Source organism: Pelophylax lessonae (assembly GCF_965119305.1).
Source record: "Pelophylax lessonae genome assembly, chromosome: 4".
Lineage (NCBI taxonomy): Eukaryota > Metazoa > Chordata > Amphibia > Anura > Ranidae > Pelophylax > Pelophylax lessonae.
This window is the reverse complement of record NC_138771.1, coordinates 174,543,588-174,561,679: the sequence shown is the minus strand read 5'-3', so window position 1 is coordinate 174,561,679 and position 18,092 is coordinate 174,543,588. Positions and strand designations below refer to the sequence as shown.

The following is an 18,092-nucleotide window of genomic DNA, read 5'->3' as shown; positions in this document are numbered from 1 at the left end:
ATATATATATATATATATATATATATATATATATACACATACATACACACACACACATACATACATACACACTAACTAGCCAGTTTATTATTAGGTACACCTTGCTAGTGCCAGTTTGGACCCCCTTTTGCCTTCAGAACTGCCTTAAATCTTCATGGCATAGATTCAGCAAGGTGTTGGAATTTGGAAACATTCCTCATAGATTTTGGTCCATATTGACATGATTGCATCACGCAGTTGCTGCAGATTTGTCAGCTGCACATCCATGATGCGAATCTCCTGTTTCACCACATCCCAAAAGTGCTCTATTGGATTGAGATCTGGTGACTGTGGAGGCCATTGGAGTACAGTGATTTCATTGTCATGTTCAAGAAACCAGTGGTGAGATGGTTTGAGCTTTGTGACGGTGCATTATTCTGCTGGAAGGAGCTATCAGAAGATGAGTACACTGTAGTCATAAAGGGATGGACATGGTCAGCAACAATACTCGGGTAGGCCGTGGCATTTAAACATTGCTCAATTGGTACTAAGGGGCCCAAAGTGTGCCAAGACATTATCGCCCACACCATTACACCACCAGCCTGAACCGTTGATACAAGGCAGGATGGATCCATGTTTTCATGTTGTTTACGCCAAATTCTGGCCCTACCATCTGAATGTCCCAGATGAAATCTAGACTCATCAGACCAGGCAACATAGTCTTCTATTGTCCAATTTTGGTGAGCCTGTACGAATTGTAGCCTCGGTTTCCGGTCCTTAGAGCTGACAGGAGTCTTCTGCTGCTGTAGCTTATTTGCTTCAAGGTTCGATGTGTTGTGCATTGAGATGGTATTCTGCATACCTTGGTTGTAATGAGTGGTTATTTGAGTTACTGTTGTCTTTCTATTATCTCGATCCAGTCTGCCCATTCTCCTCTGACATCAACAAGGCATTTTCCTCCTCACAACTGCCGCTCACTGGATATTTTCTCTTTTTTGGACAATTCTCTGTAAACCCTACAGATGGTTGTGTGTGAAAATCCCAGTAGATCAGCAGTTTTTAAAATACGCAAACCAGCCCCTCTGGCACCAACAACCATGCCACGTTCAAAATCACTTAAATCCCCTTTCTTCCCCATTCTGATGCTCAATTTGAACTTTAGAAAGTCGTCTTTACCACGTCTAAATGCCTAAATGCATGGAGTTGCTGTCATGTGATTGGCCAATTAGCAATTTGTGTTACCAAGCAATTGAACAGGTGTACCTAATAAAGTGGCCGGTGAGTGTATACAGTATACACACATGCCCTGTAACAGGCAGGTTTGTGACCCAGACAAGCCTGCTGGATAGCATGGCCACATTGTCTACCTCCAATATGGAAGCACAATCATTTGGTCGGGAACATACTCCCAGCCTGGTGACTGGACAATGAAGAAGCAGCAGCAGCTTTTTGAACACATAACAGCACTGACGTTTGTTACCTGCTTTGATTTCAGTTTAAATAAAAAGAAAATCACTTGTGGACTTTTTAAATGATGATATTTTGCTAATAAATTACAATGCAATGTAAAACGTAACGCGTTAGTGTTTTGATCCCCATGATAAAGATTTTTATAGAAAAGCTTGTTTTATCCATTGGTTGATGTCCAGATATGTCCATAGTTACTCCAGTTATGCAAATGTCTTTTTGATGATATCTTCTTGTTGTTGTTGATGCATAGTCCCAATACCTACTGCAGGAGCAGGAAGAGCAGGTCTGCTGACAAGGCGCAGCTATAAAGACATGACAAACAACAAACACATTATTCGTTTTCCAAATACTACTCTTACAGAAAGTAACAAGTATTAAAATACAGGTTTCATTTATGAATAACCTCTGTGAACATCATTTTATACATATAAACAGACAAAACGGGGTATGGGGCGGGATTTTAAAGGTACCGTCTATGACCAATATTAACCAGAGTTCTAGAAATAACCATCATAGTTTTTCTATATATATATATATATATATATATATATATATATATATATATATATATATAGATGTATGGACAGGTCATGTCGACGGTGGATGCCGGATACTGGATACATTTGAGATTTTTCCATACTTTTTCATGTCGTTCCTGGATGTTTGGAAACTTATCTCAACTTGACCAACTAACCATATCCAACAGTGAATTAAACATCTTGCATTTTGTTACCCAGATTATCCCACCGTCTGACATGTTTGTTTTTACGGCCTTCTTTATTGGGATTTCCTGACCTGTCCATACATCTATATTATATATATATATATATATATATATATATATATATATATATATATATATATATATATATATATATATATATATATATATATAGGCCGTCCATGCCCGCCTGGGGGGCTTGGTTTGCCTCTGGTCGGACCCATCAGCCATCCACTTGCAAGCAGTCATACAGTTATTATATTGATTGAGATTGTACACCCCTGTACCCTTGAGGAAGCGGAACATCCCACGAAACATGTCGGGTAGTGGGTAATCACTCCGAGGAAGTCTTCCCAGATTTACCAGGTTGCTCTGGTCTTCTGGTACCTCCCTACGGTCTGCTACAATCATCATTATGTTATAGCTTTGCTGACTTGTGTTTTTATATCCCGACTGTTCTATGTCCCCAATGTTTAATGTATGGTGCTTGCTTTTGTTTTCCTTTTTTTGTTAATTTAATAATAAAATTATATGCTTTTATAGAAAAACTATGATGGTTATTTCTAGAACTCTGGTTAATATTGGTCATAGACGGTACCTTTAAAATCCCACCCCATGCCCCATACCCCTTTTTGTCTGTTTATATGCCATTATTGGGATGTGGTACCTTTAACTGATATATCTTCCTCTGAGCCAATCTGCATCTAGATTTTATACATATAGCTGAATGAAATATACTCCCAATTTTTTACTTATCCCCCTTAACCAACTGCATACACCATATGTCACAGCTAAAATACACTATATTGTCAAAAGTATTGGGACACCTACCTTTACACGCACGTGAACTTTAATGGCAACCCAATCTTAGTTCGTAGGGTTCAATATTGAGTTGCCCCTCCCCCCTTTGTAGCTATAACATCTTCAATTCTTCTGGGAAGGCTGTCCACAAGGTTTAGGAATGTGTCTATGGGAATATTTGACCATTCTTCCACAAGCACATTTGTGAGGTCAGGCACTGATGTTGGACAGGAAGGCCTGTCTCACAGTCTCCGCTTTAATTCATCCCAAAGTTGTTCTAGCAATGAGCAAGTTTGGGGTGGAGGAACTTTACTGGCCGACACAGAGTCCTGACCTCAACCCGACAGAACATCTTTGGGATGAATTTGAGCGGCACTATATGATTTTTTTTCCATTAAGGGTTTAATATCAGTTCAAAAGGTAGGAATGCTGTTAAGTAACTGCTGAGAGTAGGGGGGGAAGTGGAAGCCAAGCTACTGAAATGGAAGTAAAAGATTTCTGCTGGGGATGAGTTGCTCCACAATGCCTACAGCTTCATAAATCAATTACTGATTGTTTTAAAGCCATTTTACTGCTTGCTAAGAAAAAAGTAAATACTTGAATGTCCACAGCCTTACTACAGTTTTGTTCTGAGCCAGTCTGATTTGTATTGCTTCTAAGCAAGTTTCTGCTGACCCAACTGTTCCCATCATGACTCTCTAAAACAAATCTGTACTCTATTTTACATTTTTAGAGGAAAAATCCTGCCTAACAGCAGGTTCCATAAAATGCCTGCTCTTACTTTATATATTTAGAAGTGCTCTTCTGTAATTTAGTTTCACTTTAATAAAGCTTTACAATCCCCTAATTCATAACTCAGCCATGAAAACTGCCCTTTTCCTGTCCACATCATCACTTTCCCTAAAGCGGTAGTAAACCCTGCTTTGTGACTTCTACCTACAGGTAAACTTATAATAAATATCTCTTAAAATGTGCACCGTTTAGGAGATTTGTTTGGCAGCCAGTAACGTCACCAATGCATGCACTCTGAAGGAACTCTGAGCAAGCCGTGGCTGCGAGCCTGCAAACCCGCAAACAGCCGGAGGCAATGCAAACTAGCACATGATATGATCTTGCAGGCAGACCTTGATTTTTAATGTACATGTACTGTGGCAGGTTGGCTCTATTGTGCAAAATCACATACCTGTACATTATATTGTGCAATAACCACTAGGGTGATTGGACAGAGGGGGAGCCAATCAGCGGTCTGCCTGCCACCCGCGATCGTTCGCGAGAGAGGCAGAATGGCGGTCTGCCTATGTAAACAAACTATGCTAAGCAGGAACACGGGTCTATGCCTTCTCCCAGTCAGAGCAACCCCCACACAGTTAGAAAGCACCCCTAGGGTCACATTTAACCCTTTAATTGCCCCTAATGTCAACCCCTTCCCTGCCAGTGTCATTAGTACAGTAACAGTGCATATGTTTAGCACTGATCACTGTAATAATGTCACTGGTCCCCAAAAAAGTGTCAGTTGGGTGTCCAATTTGTCAGCCACAATGTCGCAGTCCCGCTAAAAATTGCTGATTGCCGCCATTACTAGTTAAAAAAATTAAACAAAAATGCCATACAAATATCCCATAGTTTGTAGACGCAATACTTTTGCGCAAACCAATCAAAATACACTTAAGACTTTTTTTTACCAGAAATATGTAGCAGAATACATATTGGCATAAATTTATGAAGAAACTTGATTTTTTACATTTTTTTATTGGGTATATTTTATAGCAGAACGCAAAAAAAAATATATATATATATATATATTTTTTTTTTCAAAATTGTCGTTTTTTTTTTTGTTTATAGCGCAAAAAATAAAAACAGAAAAGGTGATCAAATACCACCAAAAAATACCTCTATTTGTGGGAAAAAAAGGACATCAATTTCATTTGGGTACAGCATCTCACGACCGCGCCATTGTCAGTTAAAATAACGCAGTGCCGTATTGAAAAAAATTACCTGGTCATTAAGGCAAAACCTTTCAGGGCTGATGTGGTTAACAACTTTACTAATGCCTGCTTCATCTATTAAGGTTTGACCAATTGAATAATGTACTTTAAGTTTATTTTCAAGGGCCACAGTCTGAAATTTTGCTTACCACTAAATCATGACCACAGACGCAGTCATACACTTAGTATGCTAAATATGACTTTTTTTGCAAAGTAATTTGTAAATTTTGTAGTGCAGATTTGTTGTATTTGCTTAAACTTGTTGCCCTTCTGGAATCACCAGGATTTCCCAGTTTCTTCGTGGACTCTTTTTTTGCTTTTTGTTCTACAGGGGCACCTTGCTATATGTAAATCTTTTTTAGGCTCTAAATGTATCACTATCTTGTGCGGTTAGAACTGTTTAATACATTTAATTGGGAAAAAATATGCAAATGTTTTTTCTAAGCAAGTTTTGAATTTTAATAATGAGAAGCAAGAAAAGCATATGCCAAAAACTGCCTAATAAAAAAAGAAATGTTCAACGTCATAATATAGTTAAAAGTCTTACCTTACAGCCCAATTGCTTTTCAAATCTTGGAGCAATAAAAGTCCATGCACCCATATTTTGTGGTTCTTCTTGGCTCCAAACAAAATCTTTGTCAAAAAGCGAAAAAGACAATATAAACCTTTATTTACTGGAATGTCTTGCATCATATTATTTAGCCATACTCTCAATGGAGCATCAAGTTATATTGAAAAAAACACACAGAAGGATGCTCTCTCATAAGTGGCCCATACAAGGGGGGCTTATGGGTCCATTGACTTAAATAATTGTATCAACAAACAAAAGAAGAGAAAAGCACTCCTCAGAGAGTCAACTATGGACACCAAATATTGGAAAAAATACTTTACTCAAATTTGTGGAAAAAATCCATGTACTCCCAAGACAAACATAATCTCAAATAAAAAACATAGATGGTTAAAAACAATTTCACAAAGTTGCTGCAATAACCGAACACATCATTAAACTTGTGAAGAAATTCAGATGTGGGTAAATAGAGACCCAGTGATGCAGAGAACACAGTCCCTAATAAGTAGAATAATGCACAAAAACAGTTCAGATAAATTGTAAGGAGCGATGGCTCCCTATAGATGGCCGGATGTGTGCAGACTTGAAACCCAGAGGTAACAGTCCAGTGAGGTGGAAGATTGCAATACAACCCAGCCTGATTGAAACTACATAAGGCAATTGAACATGAGGCTAAACAGAAGATTCTGTGTGGTTCATGTACAAAGCACAACCGGTATAGTGAAATCTGCTTGAAGCAATTGCTCACATGGCATAGCAGAGAACTCTGTATAGTTCATAATAGGGCACAAACCGGTATAATGAAAACTGCCTTAAGGAGCTGAACATGTGGCATAACAGCCGATTCTGTACAGTTCTTATGCAGTTCTTCAGTAAAAAAAAAAAAGGGTTGAAAAGGTTCAGACTACTTATTGGTTCACTTCCATGAAGCATTTGGTCAATATTGCTCCTAAGGATGCAGAACACAATCATAAGCATTCCCTTGCACCTTGCTCCAGACAGGAAAATACTTTCACAATACTATAAAACAAACACCAGCATCATGTGAAATTTTAAAACTTTAATGAACAGGTATATTTTATACTCACAGAAGTGCTTAGCAAAAGCAGGTATTATAACATAAAATACATCCAAGTTGAGAATCGCTTAATCAACAAGATACAGAAGTCTGAATGTCAAACCCGTGTAACTAGTAATCACTTCCTCAAACATGCAGAGTGGTTTATGGTTTTTAAAGGTGAACCATCTTTATCAGGGCATTGGAGGGTTTTCCATTCATTAAAATGTCTAAACCAAAATTTACATATGAGGGAGTGATTACATGTTATTGTATGAAGTCAACATGGAGTTTATGTTATACACACTTTTACCAAGCAATTGGAAGTACAAGATATCCTGGTTAATAAGAGTTTTATTAACATAAAAGGGTCATGCTACTATATGAAATACATATTACTAAATAACAAGTGAAAAGCATACTCTTTTCATACACTCTCCCCAAAACAAAATACAAAACCACAAAAGAAAAGGAGAAGAAAGTTCCACGCTAAGGTTAATAAAACGGCTGCAGCCTCCCTCAAAATAGAACCAGAGGTTATATGGGATATTAATAGAAAATAGGAGGGATAGCGGCGCTGCCTAGGGAGATATAGGCTGGTATAGATAAAGGAAGTATTAAAAATCCAGTAGAACAAAAAGATAAAAGTGTCTAGATATGATTAAATAATCCAAAAAATGCAAGAAAGTGCATAAAATACAACATCAACAGATTGGCCAGCAAACCCCAGTAGATATCATAAATAATGAAATATGAGTGACTCTACTAAAGTGCAATCATAAGAGACTGAGTGCTGTGAATGTCAGTTATAAATAAATAAATAAATGCTGGTGAACAAATATATCACAAAAACACACTGAAGTGCAATGATAAAGTGACCAAGTGCAAATAGTGATGAGATGAATCACAAATAAATGAATGAATAAATAAATATATATTTATATATACTAGTCTATATCTCCCTAGGCAGCGCCACTATCCCTCTTATTTTCTATGAAAAACCACAAAAGAGTCCACGTGAAAAATAAATAAATAAAAAATTGGAAAACAGGGGACACAATCCTCTTCTTAAGTCTTCATATAAGCTTGTGTATAATGAACATCCCTCACCTTTGGAAAATTGTAAACCGTGACACCACCAGCACTTATGGAAGGAATGCGGGCTTACCAGATATACATGACCCTCTAAATAAAGAAAGCTCAGAGGAGCTTGTGACTGAACCACCCAGCCAGGATCATCTCAGAATGATTTAAAGGAAATATACCGAGGTGTATACCCCACGCCTAGTGTGTCCAATTAATTTAAATTAAATTATATGATTGAATGTGTATATATATATATATATATATATATATATATATATACACATATATATATATGTGTGTGTAAGTTTTTAGCAGCTCAGAGTGATTCCCAAGGTTTACAACAGAGGCAGATGGTTAATCAATAATAATCACTCCAGCATCATTCAAAATGGCTCATCACCAGCACATAGAAAGAAAATGCTCCAAATATTGTAAAACCTGACTTTCAATTGTATTAAAGTTTAAAAACACACTTACTTTGATAAATCCAATATAGCACTATACAGAGAATTCCTCGCCGGCCAAACTAGAAGCTTAACACCTGCACTTTGGGGAATACGCAATGACGTCAGCATGTCACTCCTCCTACGCATTTCATCACATGTAAGATGAACTGTTTAGGACAGAGCGAAAAATTCTCTGTATAGCGTTATAAGCGCTATACAGAGCGCTATAAGATGAGTTCTTCTCTGCAAATAATCTAAAAGAGTAGCCTCACTGAAAGAAAAGAATTACATGATTCAAGTAATAGCTGTAAAACAAAGCTCTTATGTTCTGTTGACTGTGCCGAAGAATTTACAAAAGCAGGCTCAGATTTGCACCTGAATCGTAGACTCTTGGCAGGTATTATATGAAGGTTTAATGCAATTGTGTCGTTTGTCCATGTTTTAACATATGAAAAAACTAAAAGAAGTAAAACAGCATTGGTTAAAATCTTTATTAAAACCAGTGCTTGACAAATTTGCTTTGAATCTAATTTGAATCTAGTTCTAACTTTTTATGTCACACAAAATTAATGCAAAAATGCAGTAAAAACTCATTAAAGTTCATTTCAATTTCATTAAAGTTTAAAAACACACTACATTGATAAATCCAATTTTTCGATGCATATATACTGTTATATTAAAGTATTTTTTTGGAAAATACAAGTACAACATTCTGTTCACAAAGAATATAAAAGAACCACCTTTCTAACAGTTGTGGCGAGCCAGCCAGAGAAGCCAATGTTTTTCTTATGTTTACACCCAAAGGAATTAAATAAAATGTCAAAGATGATTACCTTTAGGTCTACTATCTATAGTCCATGAACAGTGGAAAAGGCTAATGTGCAGAAAAGTACAGATCACAAAAAATACTTTCACATATAAATAAAAACTTACTGATTTTCATGACTCAGATTCCAGCCACACAGAAGCAATAATATAAGTTTGCTCACACATTTGAGGAAATAGCAAGCAGAGCTAAACTGTGTCAAATGAACTCGGCTTACCTTTGGCTTTTGGATATTTGCTCAACTCTTGCTGGAGCGCTTCTAATGGGAATGGACACAATTCTTCAATACGAATAATAGAGAATTTGTGTCCCTGCTCTCCAAGTGCATCTTTCTGTTTAGCCAAAGCATAGTAATGTTTCCCAGAGCAAAGGATCACCGAGCTTACACTGGAGGAAAAGACATAAGAAAAAGATCATCCGCACAGCAGTGATACATAACATAGATAAAGCATTCAAACCTTTAATGTAAATATGTCTGTACCTGTAGATTTTTTTTTTTTTACACTTTACATTTTTGTTTGTTTCTTTAGATCATTTCTTATTTTGCTTAGATTATATTCATGGATGGTGAGAATGTTTACTTTATTAAAGTGGAACTTAACCACTTGCTGACCTGCCCTATAGCAGTTTTACTGCTACAGGGCGGCAAGCTGTGTGCAGGATCACGTATATATAGGTGATCCTGCACTTCCAGGTAGCAGGCGCGAATGGTTATACACAGCAGAAGCTGATCAGCGGGTACCGCAGACTTGATGTGCGTTGGCACCCGCCGATCATCCTGCAGAGATACAGAACGGCAGTCTGCCTATGTAAACAAGGCAGATCACCGTTTTGACAGGAGCAGAAAACTGCTAGGAGAGTGTTTTGGCAGAAAATACATTTTCTGTCACTTCAACTGGGCCTGAACTATTAAAGCTAGATCTCATGTTTAAATAAGTAGGCTTGAAAATTATGTAGTGTTGTCCCACCTATTGACACCTTCAGCTATATTGCAGAAGAATTCATGAAGCTAGAAGCATTAAAACTCTGCTCTGTGCCTTGTCAACTGCAGAATAAAGCCTGCTAAAGTGTATGCAAATGGCCAGGCAAACAATTACTCAGTTGAAATACTAATACCCTTGTTTTATCTGCCAAAGAAATTACATTCTGTATAGCCAATCTTGTGTTACATAAGTTTTCCAACCTGCACATACACACAGGTGACATACATATTGGGGAAATAATAGAGACCGTCTAGGAAAGTCTTTAGAATTACATTGTGCCTCCGCATGACAAATGTCAGTGTGGGTGACAGATTTATGAACCTGTTGGAATCAGGCACTCAAATTTGGGTTAAGCTCTGTGTGCGGAGGGTCCATACAGACACACCATCCTCAGTGCAGCTCAGCTCCCTCCCCTGCTGCTATATCACACAGACAGAGCAGCTGCCGAGGATTTTGGTAGTTGGGTGGGCAGAACCAAAAAGAAATTCAGAGACGTTAGTCAGATTAACTCCCCTTGTAATTGACAGAAGGCAGTGGACAATTTCTTAGCCAAAAGACAACCTGTTATTGACTATAGAATCCACCCACCCCCTGCTGTCAATCACAAGGAGAGAGCAGACCTGGTGGGGAACTAATATCTCTGAATCCCTTTTGGACAGCTGTCAGTATCACAGGGTGCTAAGACACCGTTGGCTGTTAAGCTGTCAGCATCCTTGACAACCGGTACCAGGTAAGAAGGGGAAGGGGGTAGCGGCAGCAAAAGGCAACCTGCCACACATTGTACAAAGTCAGTACGCGAAGGTTGAGTTGGTCCTAGTAATTTACAAATGTGCTAATTAGTACAATTATAAGGTCCTATTAAAAACTTTGTTTATGTTAATGCAAGAGTTTTCCTTTCTTTAAGGCGTGTGGTGATTTCCAGCTTTTAGTTTGTTTGGACTGAGCTGGTCCATTTCAACTATTGCCTTCGCTAACAAATGCAGCACCTGGGAGCACAGCATAAACTCTATGTAGCCTCATCAACATACAGTATTAGGCACTGTGTTCCGGCAGCAGGATGGGGACTTTCCATCCCACTCCTAGAAAAAAGTTGAGTTGGGCCATGTGCTGTTCAACCATTCACAGGGAGCTTTGTAATCTATGAATGAATACAAAGCCTCCTCTGATTGGGTGAGGCAGAGAGGCAGGCAGATGATTTCACAATCTCTACCTCAGCCAATCTTGGGAAGTGCTGCGCTATATAGAGTATACCAAGCATATATAAACCTTCTGAATGCAAACAATGTAAATCTATATGCAGGATACCCAAATAGAAGGACACTTACAAACATTAAGGTGTAATTAATATATAAAGTGCAAAGAGAAACAAAAATGCAAAAAATATGTTCCCCAGGATCTGAATAGACAGGTTTGGTATGTTAGAGCTGCAAGTTTCTGGTGTTACACTATGTGGGGATGCTTTATATATGTTTATATAGATTCATGGATCGTGTGATGAAACTAAGAGAGTGGTGTCCCTTCCATATTGATATGGTGTGAGAACTTTAGAGCTGTCCCATGGATTCAGATGGACCACTTCCCTGGAGATACATGTTTACATCAGCTCATATGACTCTGTGCCACTGGTATTTGAGTCCACGTTTTCTGGTAAGCGTGTTTACCCTTGTTTGGTGGTGGATACTTAAACCCTGGTGAAATTCATCAAATGTGAACATATGGACAGTATGGGTGACTAAACAGTGATCTGGATGAACACCACTGGGACCTGTAGAGTGGATTCCTTTTCACAATCATTTGATACCTCATTATTTAATATATTTTTTTTTGCACTTTTGTATCTTTTTGCATTTTAGATTTAACTTGCACTTTGATATTTGTAATTGTCCTTCTATTTGGACATCCTGCATATCGATTCACATTGAATTCATAATTATATAAGCTTTGTATACTCTATATAGAGCAGCACTTGCTCATTTATTCAGTTTGTTACACAATGTTTGTCAGTTGTGGTGTTAGCAGCTTTGGGTTCTAGATTAAAAGTGCGGTATTCACTCTGTATTCGATTTTCAATTAGTCGAGAGAAGCTTTGTATTCAAAGAATACAAAGCTCCCTGTGAATGGCTCAGCCCAACTTGATTTTATTTCGGGAACAGGACAGGAAATCCCTGTCTTGCTGCCAGAAGACAGCACCGTTTACTGTAGCAGAGGCTACAAACAGTTTATACAGCGCTCCCAGTCGCTGCATCAGTTAATGAAGTAAATATTTTGTTTGGACCAGGTTGGTCCAATTAGCAATTGTGTGTCGTGATGCGCTATAGAGCAGGTACGTTTAGATCTACTGTATGCAGGATGTGTGTTAGCGTATCAATAACGATGAAGGGTTTGTTTTTTTTTTTTAACTGCAATTACATGTCTTGTAATTAAAAGGTGATGAACACATTCACTTTTTTCATATAAAAGGTGGTTCAAAATGAAATGCATTACCTTTTAGGATCTGCAACAGCCTCCCCAAGAACAGGTTTAAATGTCTTTCCAGGTGCAATTTCATCAAAACTTGACACAGCAGCCTTGTAAAACAAACCATGTAGACAATTTTCAAATGCTCCACCAAAGAATGAACAGTTATTATTGGATTTTAGTTCTTATTGGATATTATCTTCCCCCTAGCAAATCTCTTAAATGTATACAGCTTAGGTCTACTATTTTATTTCCTATAAATGGTGCATCTACTGTACATCATATCAATAAAGGTTTACTTTTGCAAAGAAATTCAGATGGCAAGCCTGTTGAAACAATTTTTTATGGGCCCTAGGCATGAACAAAGAGTTAACCCTTGCAGTGCAGGTACAGCCTCTCTGCAAAGGAATGCTTTTTAGTTTTCTAGTGTACAGACTTATTCAGATGGTGAAAAATGTCCTAAAATACATAATATGTGAACAAAATTATTACCAAAAAATGTCCTAAAATACATAATATGTGAACAAAATTATTACCGGATATCGAAGCAGCATTTTTGGGGAGGCCACAATCAGAGGTTTTCTGAAATTCCGAATCATTTGTCTACGTAGTAAGTGAAAATACTGTGCTGGAGTTGTCGGGTGAACAACAAACATATTAACATTATCACCATCCACACCTTCTTCTGTACTGTCACACAACTGTAAGAAATGGCAAAAATAATATTTCTCAAATTCAAGCAGGAAATAAGTCTAGTAAGCCAACACATTCACTCACTAAAAATGACCTATCATATTTAATTAATCATATATTTTTTTCAGCCCATATAAAATATAGAATGTGGCCCTCCTACTGAAAAGTTTATATATATTAAGACTATATGCTGCAAAGGAGAACCGTAGAGAAGGATACCTACCATAATGCCTCTCAATAATCTAAGGGTTTCACTCTATTATGCTCCCACACCCAATCTAGTATGTTTATTGCAACTGGTAGGTGTGAAAGCACTGGTAGTGGAAACAAAACGGAATAATTAAAAAATAAAAACTGGAAGGAGACAAAAGATATAAATTGGGGTGAAAAGATAAAAGTTGACTTCCATTATATTAAACTCATCAAGTCAATATTCCATCAAAATTGATTGCTTTGCAAGCATAAATATTATGCAGTTTAGTTTGGAAATTCTAAATCAAATGCTGTATATTTTGTTTTTCCATTTTGTTTAGAGCTGAATCACATGTTCACCTATGAACAAGATTACCTGAAGAATCTCACCTGCAAAAAGCGTTCAATGCGACAGGAGGAGTGTTCTGGACCAGCACCGTCATAGCCATGAGGAAGCAGAATCACAATTCCACTCTGTAGCAGCCACTTAGCCTCACCTATTAAAGTAGGGTAAATCATTTTATTATAAGGAGGGGTATATTTCATGCTTATGTACCATGATACAAGGCAATGAATAATTCTGGCTTATGCTTCTACTCCCTTGCACTACACATCCAGCATGAAAACAGGGATGTAGCTAAAGCTCCCTTTCATACCATATTACAAAGAGCAATAATGTACAATATGTTCTAGCCACTGGTAAAAAAAAAAAAAAAAACTTTTGGCCTATCTACTATGAGCTGCTAAAAATGTAAATCTGGGATTTTTTCTTTGCAATGAGTTATTCAGTTAGAATATACACCCATTTTATAAAATCATATCTGTATTTGTGTGGCTATAATACATTTTGTTTTATTGAAATTCATTTATATTGTAAAACATTAAAAAATTCTGGAATAAATATTAAAGAAAAAATAAGAATTTTGACTTACCTATAAATTCCATATCCTGGAGTACACTACAGAACACAGGAAGAGTATTCATACACCATAGGATGTTAGCAAGCAATGAATAGGAAGGGTGTTCAACAAACAATAAGGCAACCAGGACTGTGCCAACAGGCCCAAAACCAAGGGCCAAAAGACCAAACCTCAGAGAGCCAGTGCAAGAACCTTGAGGCCAAATGCCGCATTAGCTGAAAAATGGACATCCACCTGGTAAAACTCTGAAAAAGTATAAACAGAAGCCCAGGGTGTGCCCTTATACAACTGGGCTACAGAGACTTGGCAATGAAATGCCAAGGAAACTCCCACTGATCTGGGGGTAAATCCTTGCAATCATGTTTCTATCATGCAATGGTGTACTTTGAAACAGGGTGTTCCTTGTGAAGTCCAGAAAACAGGGAATTTGTCTGTTTGCAGCAGTAGCCTTGATGCATAAGAGCAAGGCACAAGGATGAGAGGACAAAGTCCTCACTGAGGTTGAAAGCTGAGACCATCTTCAGAAGAAAGTATGGCCTTGGGAGCAAGACAGAAGACTTTATATGATAGGGTCACCAGTTCAGAAAAAGAAATAGCAATCAAAAAGCCTACATTGCATGAGAGATCCTCAAGGGGATATCCCTGATAGCTTTGAAGCATGGTTTCTGCAAGACAGAAAAATACAAGTTGGGGTTCCAAGAAAGCACAGGGTGCTGCAAGGGGGGCTTATTATGAGATACACTTTGAAGAAAAGGTTCTAATAACAGTAATACCATAATGGTCAAGGCCTGTTTGTAGGAAGGCCATAATTCAAGGTACAGAATAATCTCTGGGAATGAAGTGCCTGTTTTTACATCAGGCAAAAAGGAATTTCCAGGTGCAATAAGATATATTCCTGGAAGTGTTTTTTCTTGCTTTTAGCAAGGTAGGAATCACAGACCCAAACTCTTCTTTCCTTTAACCCCTGGGTTTCAACAGAGGACCTTGAGATAGCAGATCTGGCCTGTCAGGAAGAGGCAGGAATCAACAGCTAAAAGTCTACGTACATGTACTCTTAACCAAGTTCTTGTTTTCTTGAGAAGTCGAGGTAGGATTCACACTGGATCTCTGGTTCTGGCAACAAATAGAGGTCATTTTTTGTTGAATCTGGAAGCTAGGATGTCCACATCTGGAATCAATTTTTGGCATATCAGATTGAAGACATCTGGATGAAGGGCCCATTCCTCTTGAATTAGGTGATGGCAGCTAAGATGATCAGCTTTTCGGTTGTCCACTTGTGGGATGTGCACTGTAAAAATAGCAGAACAGCGAGTTTTTTTCCCAAGAGATGATCTGGTTTGCTTCTTTCAAAAGCAGCCAGGCTCCTGGTGCCCACTTGATAGTTGATGTTGGCCACCACTGTGCATTGTTTGACTCCACCCTGATTGGGTCCCCCTTCAGAAGGAGGGTCCAGTGTTTCAGGGCCAACCTGACTGCCCTGAACAAAAAATGTTTTGCAGGTCTTTTGTAAACAAAGTGGCATGGCAAAATGGAGGAGACTCAGTTTTCCCAATGCCAAGGCTTTTGAGGACAGAGGCAATGAGCTTCTCAACATTAGCAAGAATGTTGCATGAAGTCTGGGGGAAAAAAATCTAACACAGCTTGCTCCAATACTGCCTCAATATCCTCTTCATTCCTTTCTGTGTACAGTATGTGTCCTCTAGGACTGGCATATCAGGATCTGGTTTAGAAATGGGAAAAGGAGAAGAGGGGTGGCATTTTTAGGGCCTCGATGGAAATAGCTGTATTAAAGCCATCATTTTTCTAAAACAACTTTGCTTTAGTCAAATAGGCTGCTAGTTGAGAACCTGAAATTGAGCTGGAATCAGTTGCTGGTGTTAGAATCAGTTCTTGCTCCACTGCAAGGGATGCATCATCACTCTGAGGGTGAGTGTTGTGTGGGCCTTCAGCAGAGTGAATGTTTGCCTGTAGCTTTGACTCCCTTTCACCTGGTTTTCGCCATAGCTACAAGGGAGGGTGTTCTTTTGTAGGGTGCTCATGGAATAGGGTGCATAGTAAAGAGCAAGTGTGTATGGAAGGAGTAATGAATCCCTGTGGAGAAATCTTATAAGGGTTATATGTGGAAGTGGCATTGAGGCATGTGAACAGAGGTGTGATGTAAAAGCTAGTCATCCACCTGAGACTAAGCTCTGAGTGGTTGAATTTTACTGCCAATTTTGAAAAGATTACACTGCAAGGTGAATACATTTCAAACATAGCCTCGTTTTAACACTAATGCTCAGAGATATAGGGTGACCCCATGTCTTACCTGTCAATGACACTGGACTGCAAATAAAGTCCAGGGCTGTCACAGTGGGCATACACAGGGGTCTTCAGGGACCGGGTTCCATAGCGATGGTCCACGACACTGGAACTGTATGGAAGCCTGCGGTTTACTCAAACGTGTTGCACCAAGTGCCAAGATGAGCACCCCAAGCAGGAAGCAAAGTGCCCAAAGCAAAATTAAAGGCTGTCCTCACAATGTGGAGGGGTGTGTCCTTGAAAACTGTGCCAGTGTCAAAAAACCTCAAGGTACACTCCTATAACTCATGTTGCATCAATACTCTACCCATGTCCTGTACTGTACGATTAGGATATATAGTTTACGATCTTATTAGTATTTGAGGGTAAAACCTCAAAATAATTAGTACAAAAAAGCATTATGATCACATAGCTGTAGATAGGCTTATCACATTGACGTAGACAGACAGAAGGATTGAGCAGACAGCTCTGTGAATCAAATGGCAATTCACACTGCTGCAAAAGATTTTTCATACCATCATACCTCCAGAAATAAAAGTGTCAAATATAATCTGGGCACCATTGAAGAAATCTCCAAACTGCGCCTCCCAAATTGGCAGTAACTTAGGGCTTTCTATACTCATGCCATATTCAAATCCAAGGACAGCTTCCTCTGACAAGGCACTATTGCTTACCTATTGGCGAGAGAAAAATTAGTAGTACTACATCTAGAAGCTAAATAATAATAATATTACTAATAAAAATAACTCTTTCTTTTCCTGTTGCCAAAATAGATAATATAGACTTGTATGAAAAACAAAAAGGATTATTGCAAAAACATATACTCATTGGCCTGAAAAAGCAAACCCCTCTTCAGTACTGCAATGGCCCGCTTTGGCATTTGACTGCCTGATCCATATACACTACCATATGGCATGTTTGCTACAATTTTCATCCTAATTATAAAGTATAGACCCTATTAGAAGTCAAACTCTGGAGAGATGTATCTATGCATAACTAAATCTGATGACACTAATGTTATTTTCCCTGCTGCTGTCCTTTTTTCCAGTTTGTCTTGTGGAGGTCCCCTGTGCTCACCCCCTCTTCAGTGTTGGATGCCCTGGCCCCCTTTCTTCCACCTGGGAGAGTCTGTTTAGGTGGAATTTTTCAACCCTAAGGAGTGGAACAGAATGTAGTTGTAAACGGTTGTTGATTTATCGATGTATTGGCCTGTCTGGATGTCTACTAACTTTGCTATACTATGTATCGACATTGTTGTTAACATATATGATTTTAGATCACCATTCCTTGAAGTTCGCCTAAGGAAGTTGGTTGTTTTCCCTGCGAAATGTGCAGAGGCAGCAACAAGATGGATGATGCCCCCCCCCCCCCCCCCCATGTACCAATCATGGCATTGTTCAGCCTTCGGGCCCTCAATATAAAATAGAGTTTTTTAGTTTTTATATAATTTTAATCGTTATGCATCTATGTATTTTAACTTCATATTTGGCAATAAAATTTGGTCAAGATATTTTAGTCTGTCATCCCTATACACCAGAAAAGGCCACAGTGTCCACTATTTTAATCCCCTCTCATCCTTCCACTTTATGGGTTAGGGATTCCTCCAT

At 38.4% G+C, this 18,092-nt stretch overlaps 2 protein-coding genes across 4 annotated transcripts in view; one reads left to right on the top strand and one right to left on the bottom strand.

The window, feature by feature from the left end:
- UPF2 (UPF2 regulator of nonsense mediated mRNA decay) overlaps positions 1 to 18,092 on the top strand; it is a gene marked incomplete at its 3' end in the record, with an annotated part of 673,568 nt that overhangs the window by 460,671 nt on the left and 194,805 nt on the right. The gene's annotated exons all lie outside the window — the stretch shown is intronic.
- Positions 1,496 to 18,092, bottom strand: part of DHTKD1 (dehydrogenase E1 and transketolase domain containing 1) — a 59,611-nt gene continuing 43,014 nt past the window's right edge. For both annotated transcript variants that reach the window (XM_082254345.1, XM_082254344.1), the window contains exons 11-17: positions 17,009 to 17,159; positions 13,655 to 13,761; positions 12,916 to 13,080; positions 12,407 to 12,489; positions 9,157 to 9,326; positions 5,504 to 5,589; positions 1,496 to 1,751 (exon numbers count right to left, since the gene is read on the bottom strand). In XM_082254345.1, coding sequence (XP_082110471.1) covers positions 1,650 to 1,751; positions 5,504 to 5,589; positions 9,157 to 9,326; positions 12,407 to 12,489; positions 12,916 to 13,080; positions 13,655 to 13,761; positions 17,009 to 17,159 — 864 coding nt within the window. In that variant the 3' untranslated portion in view covers positions 1,496 to 1,649. The remainder of the gene's footprint in view (positions 1,752 to 5,503; positions 5,590 to 9,156; positions 9,327 to 12,406; positions 12,490 to 12,915; positions 13,081 to 13,654; positions 13,762 to 17,008; positions 17,160 to 18,092) is intronic.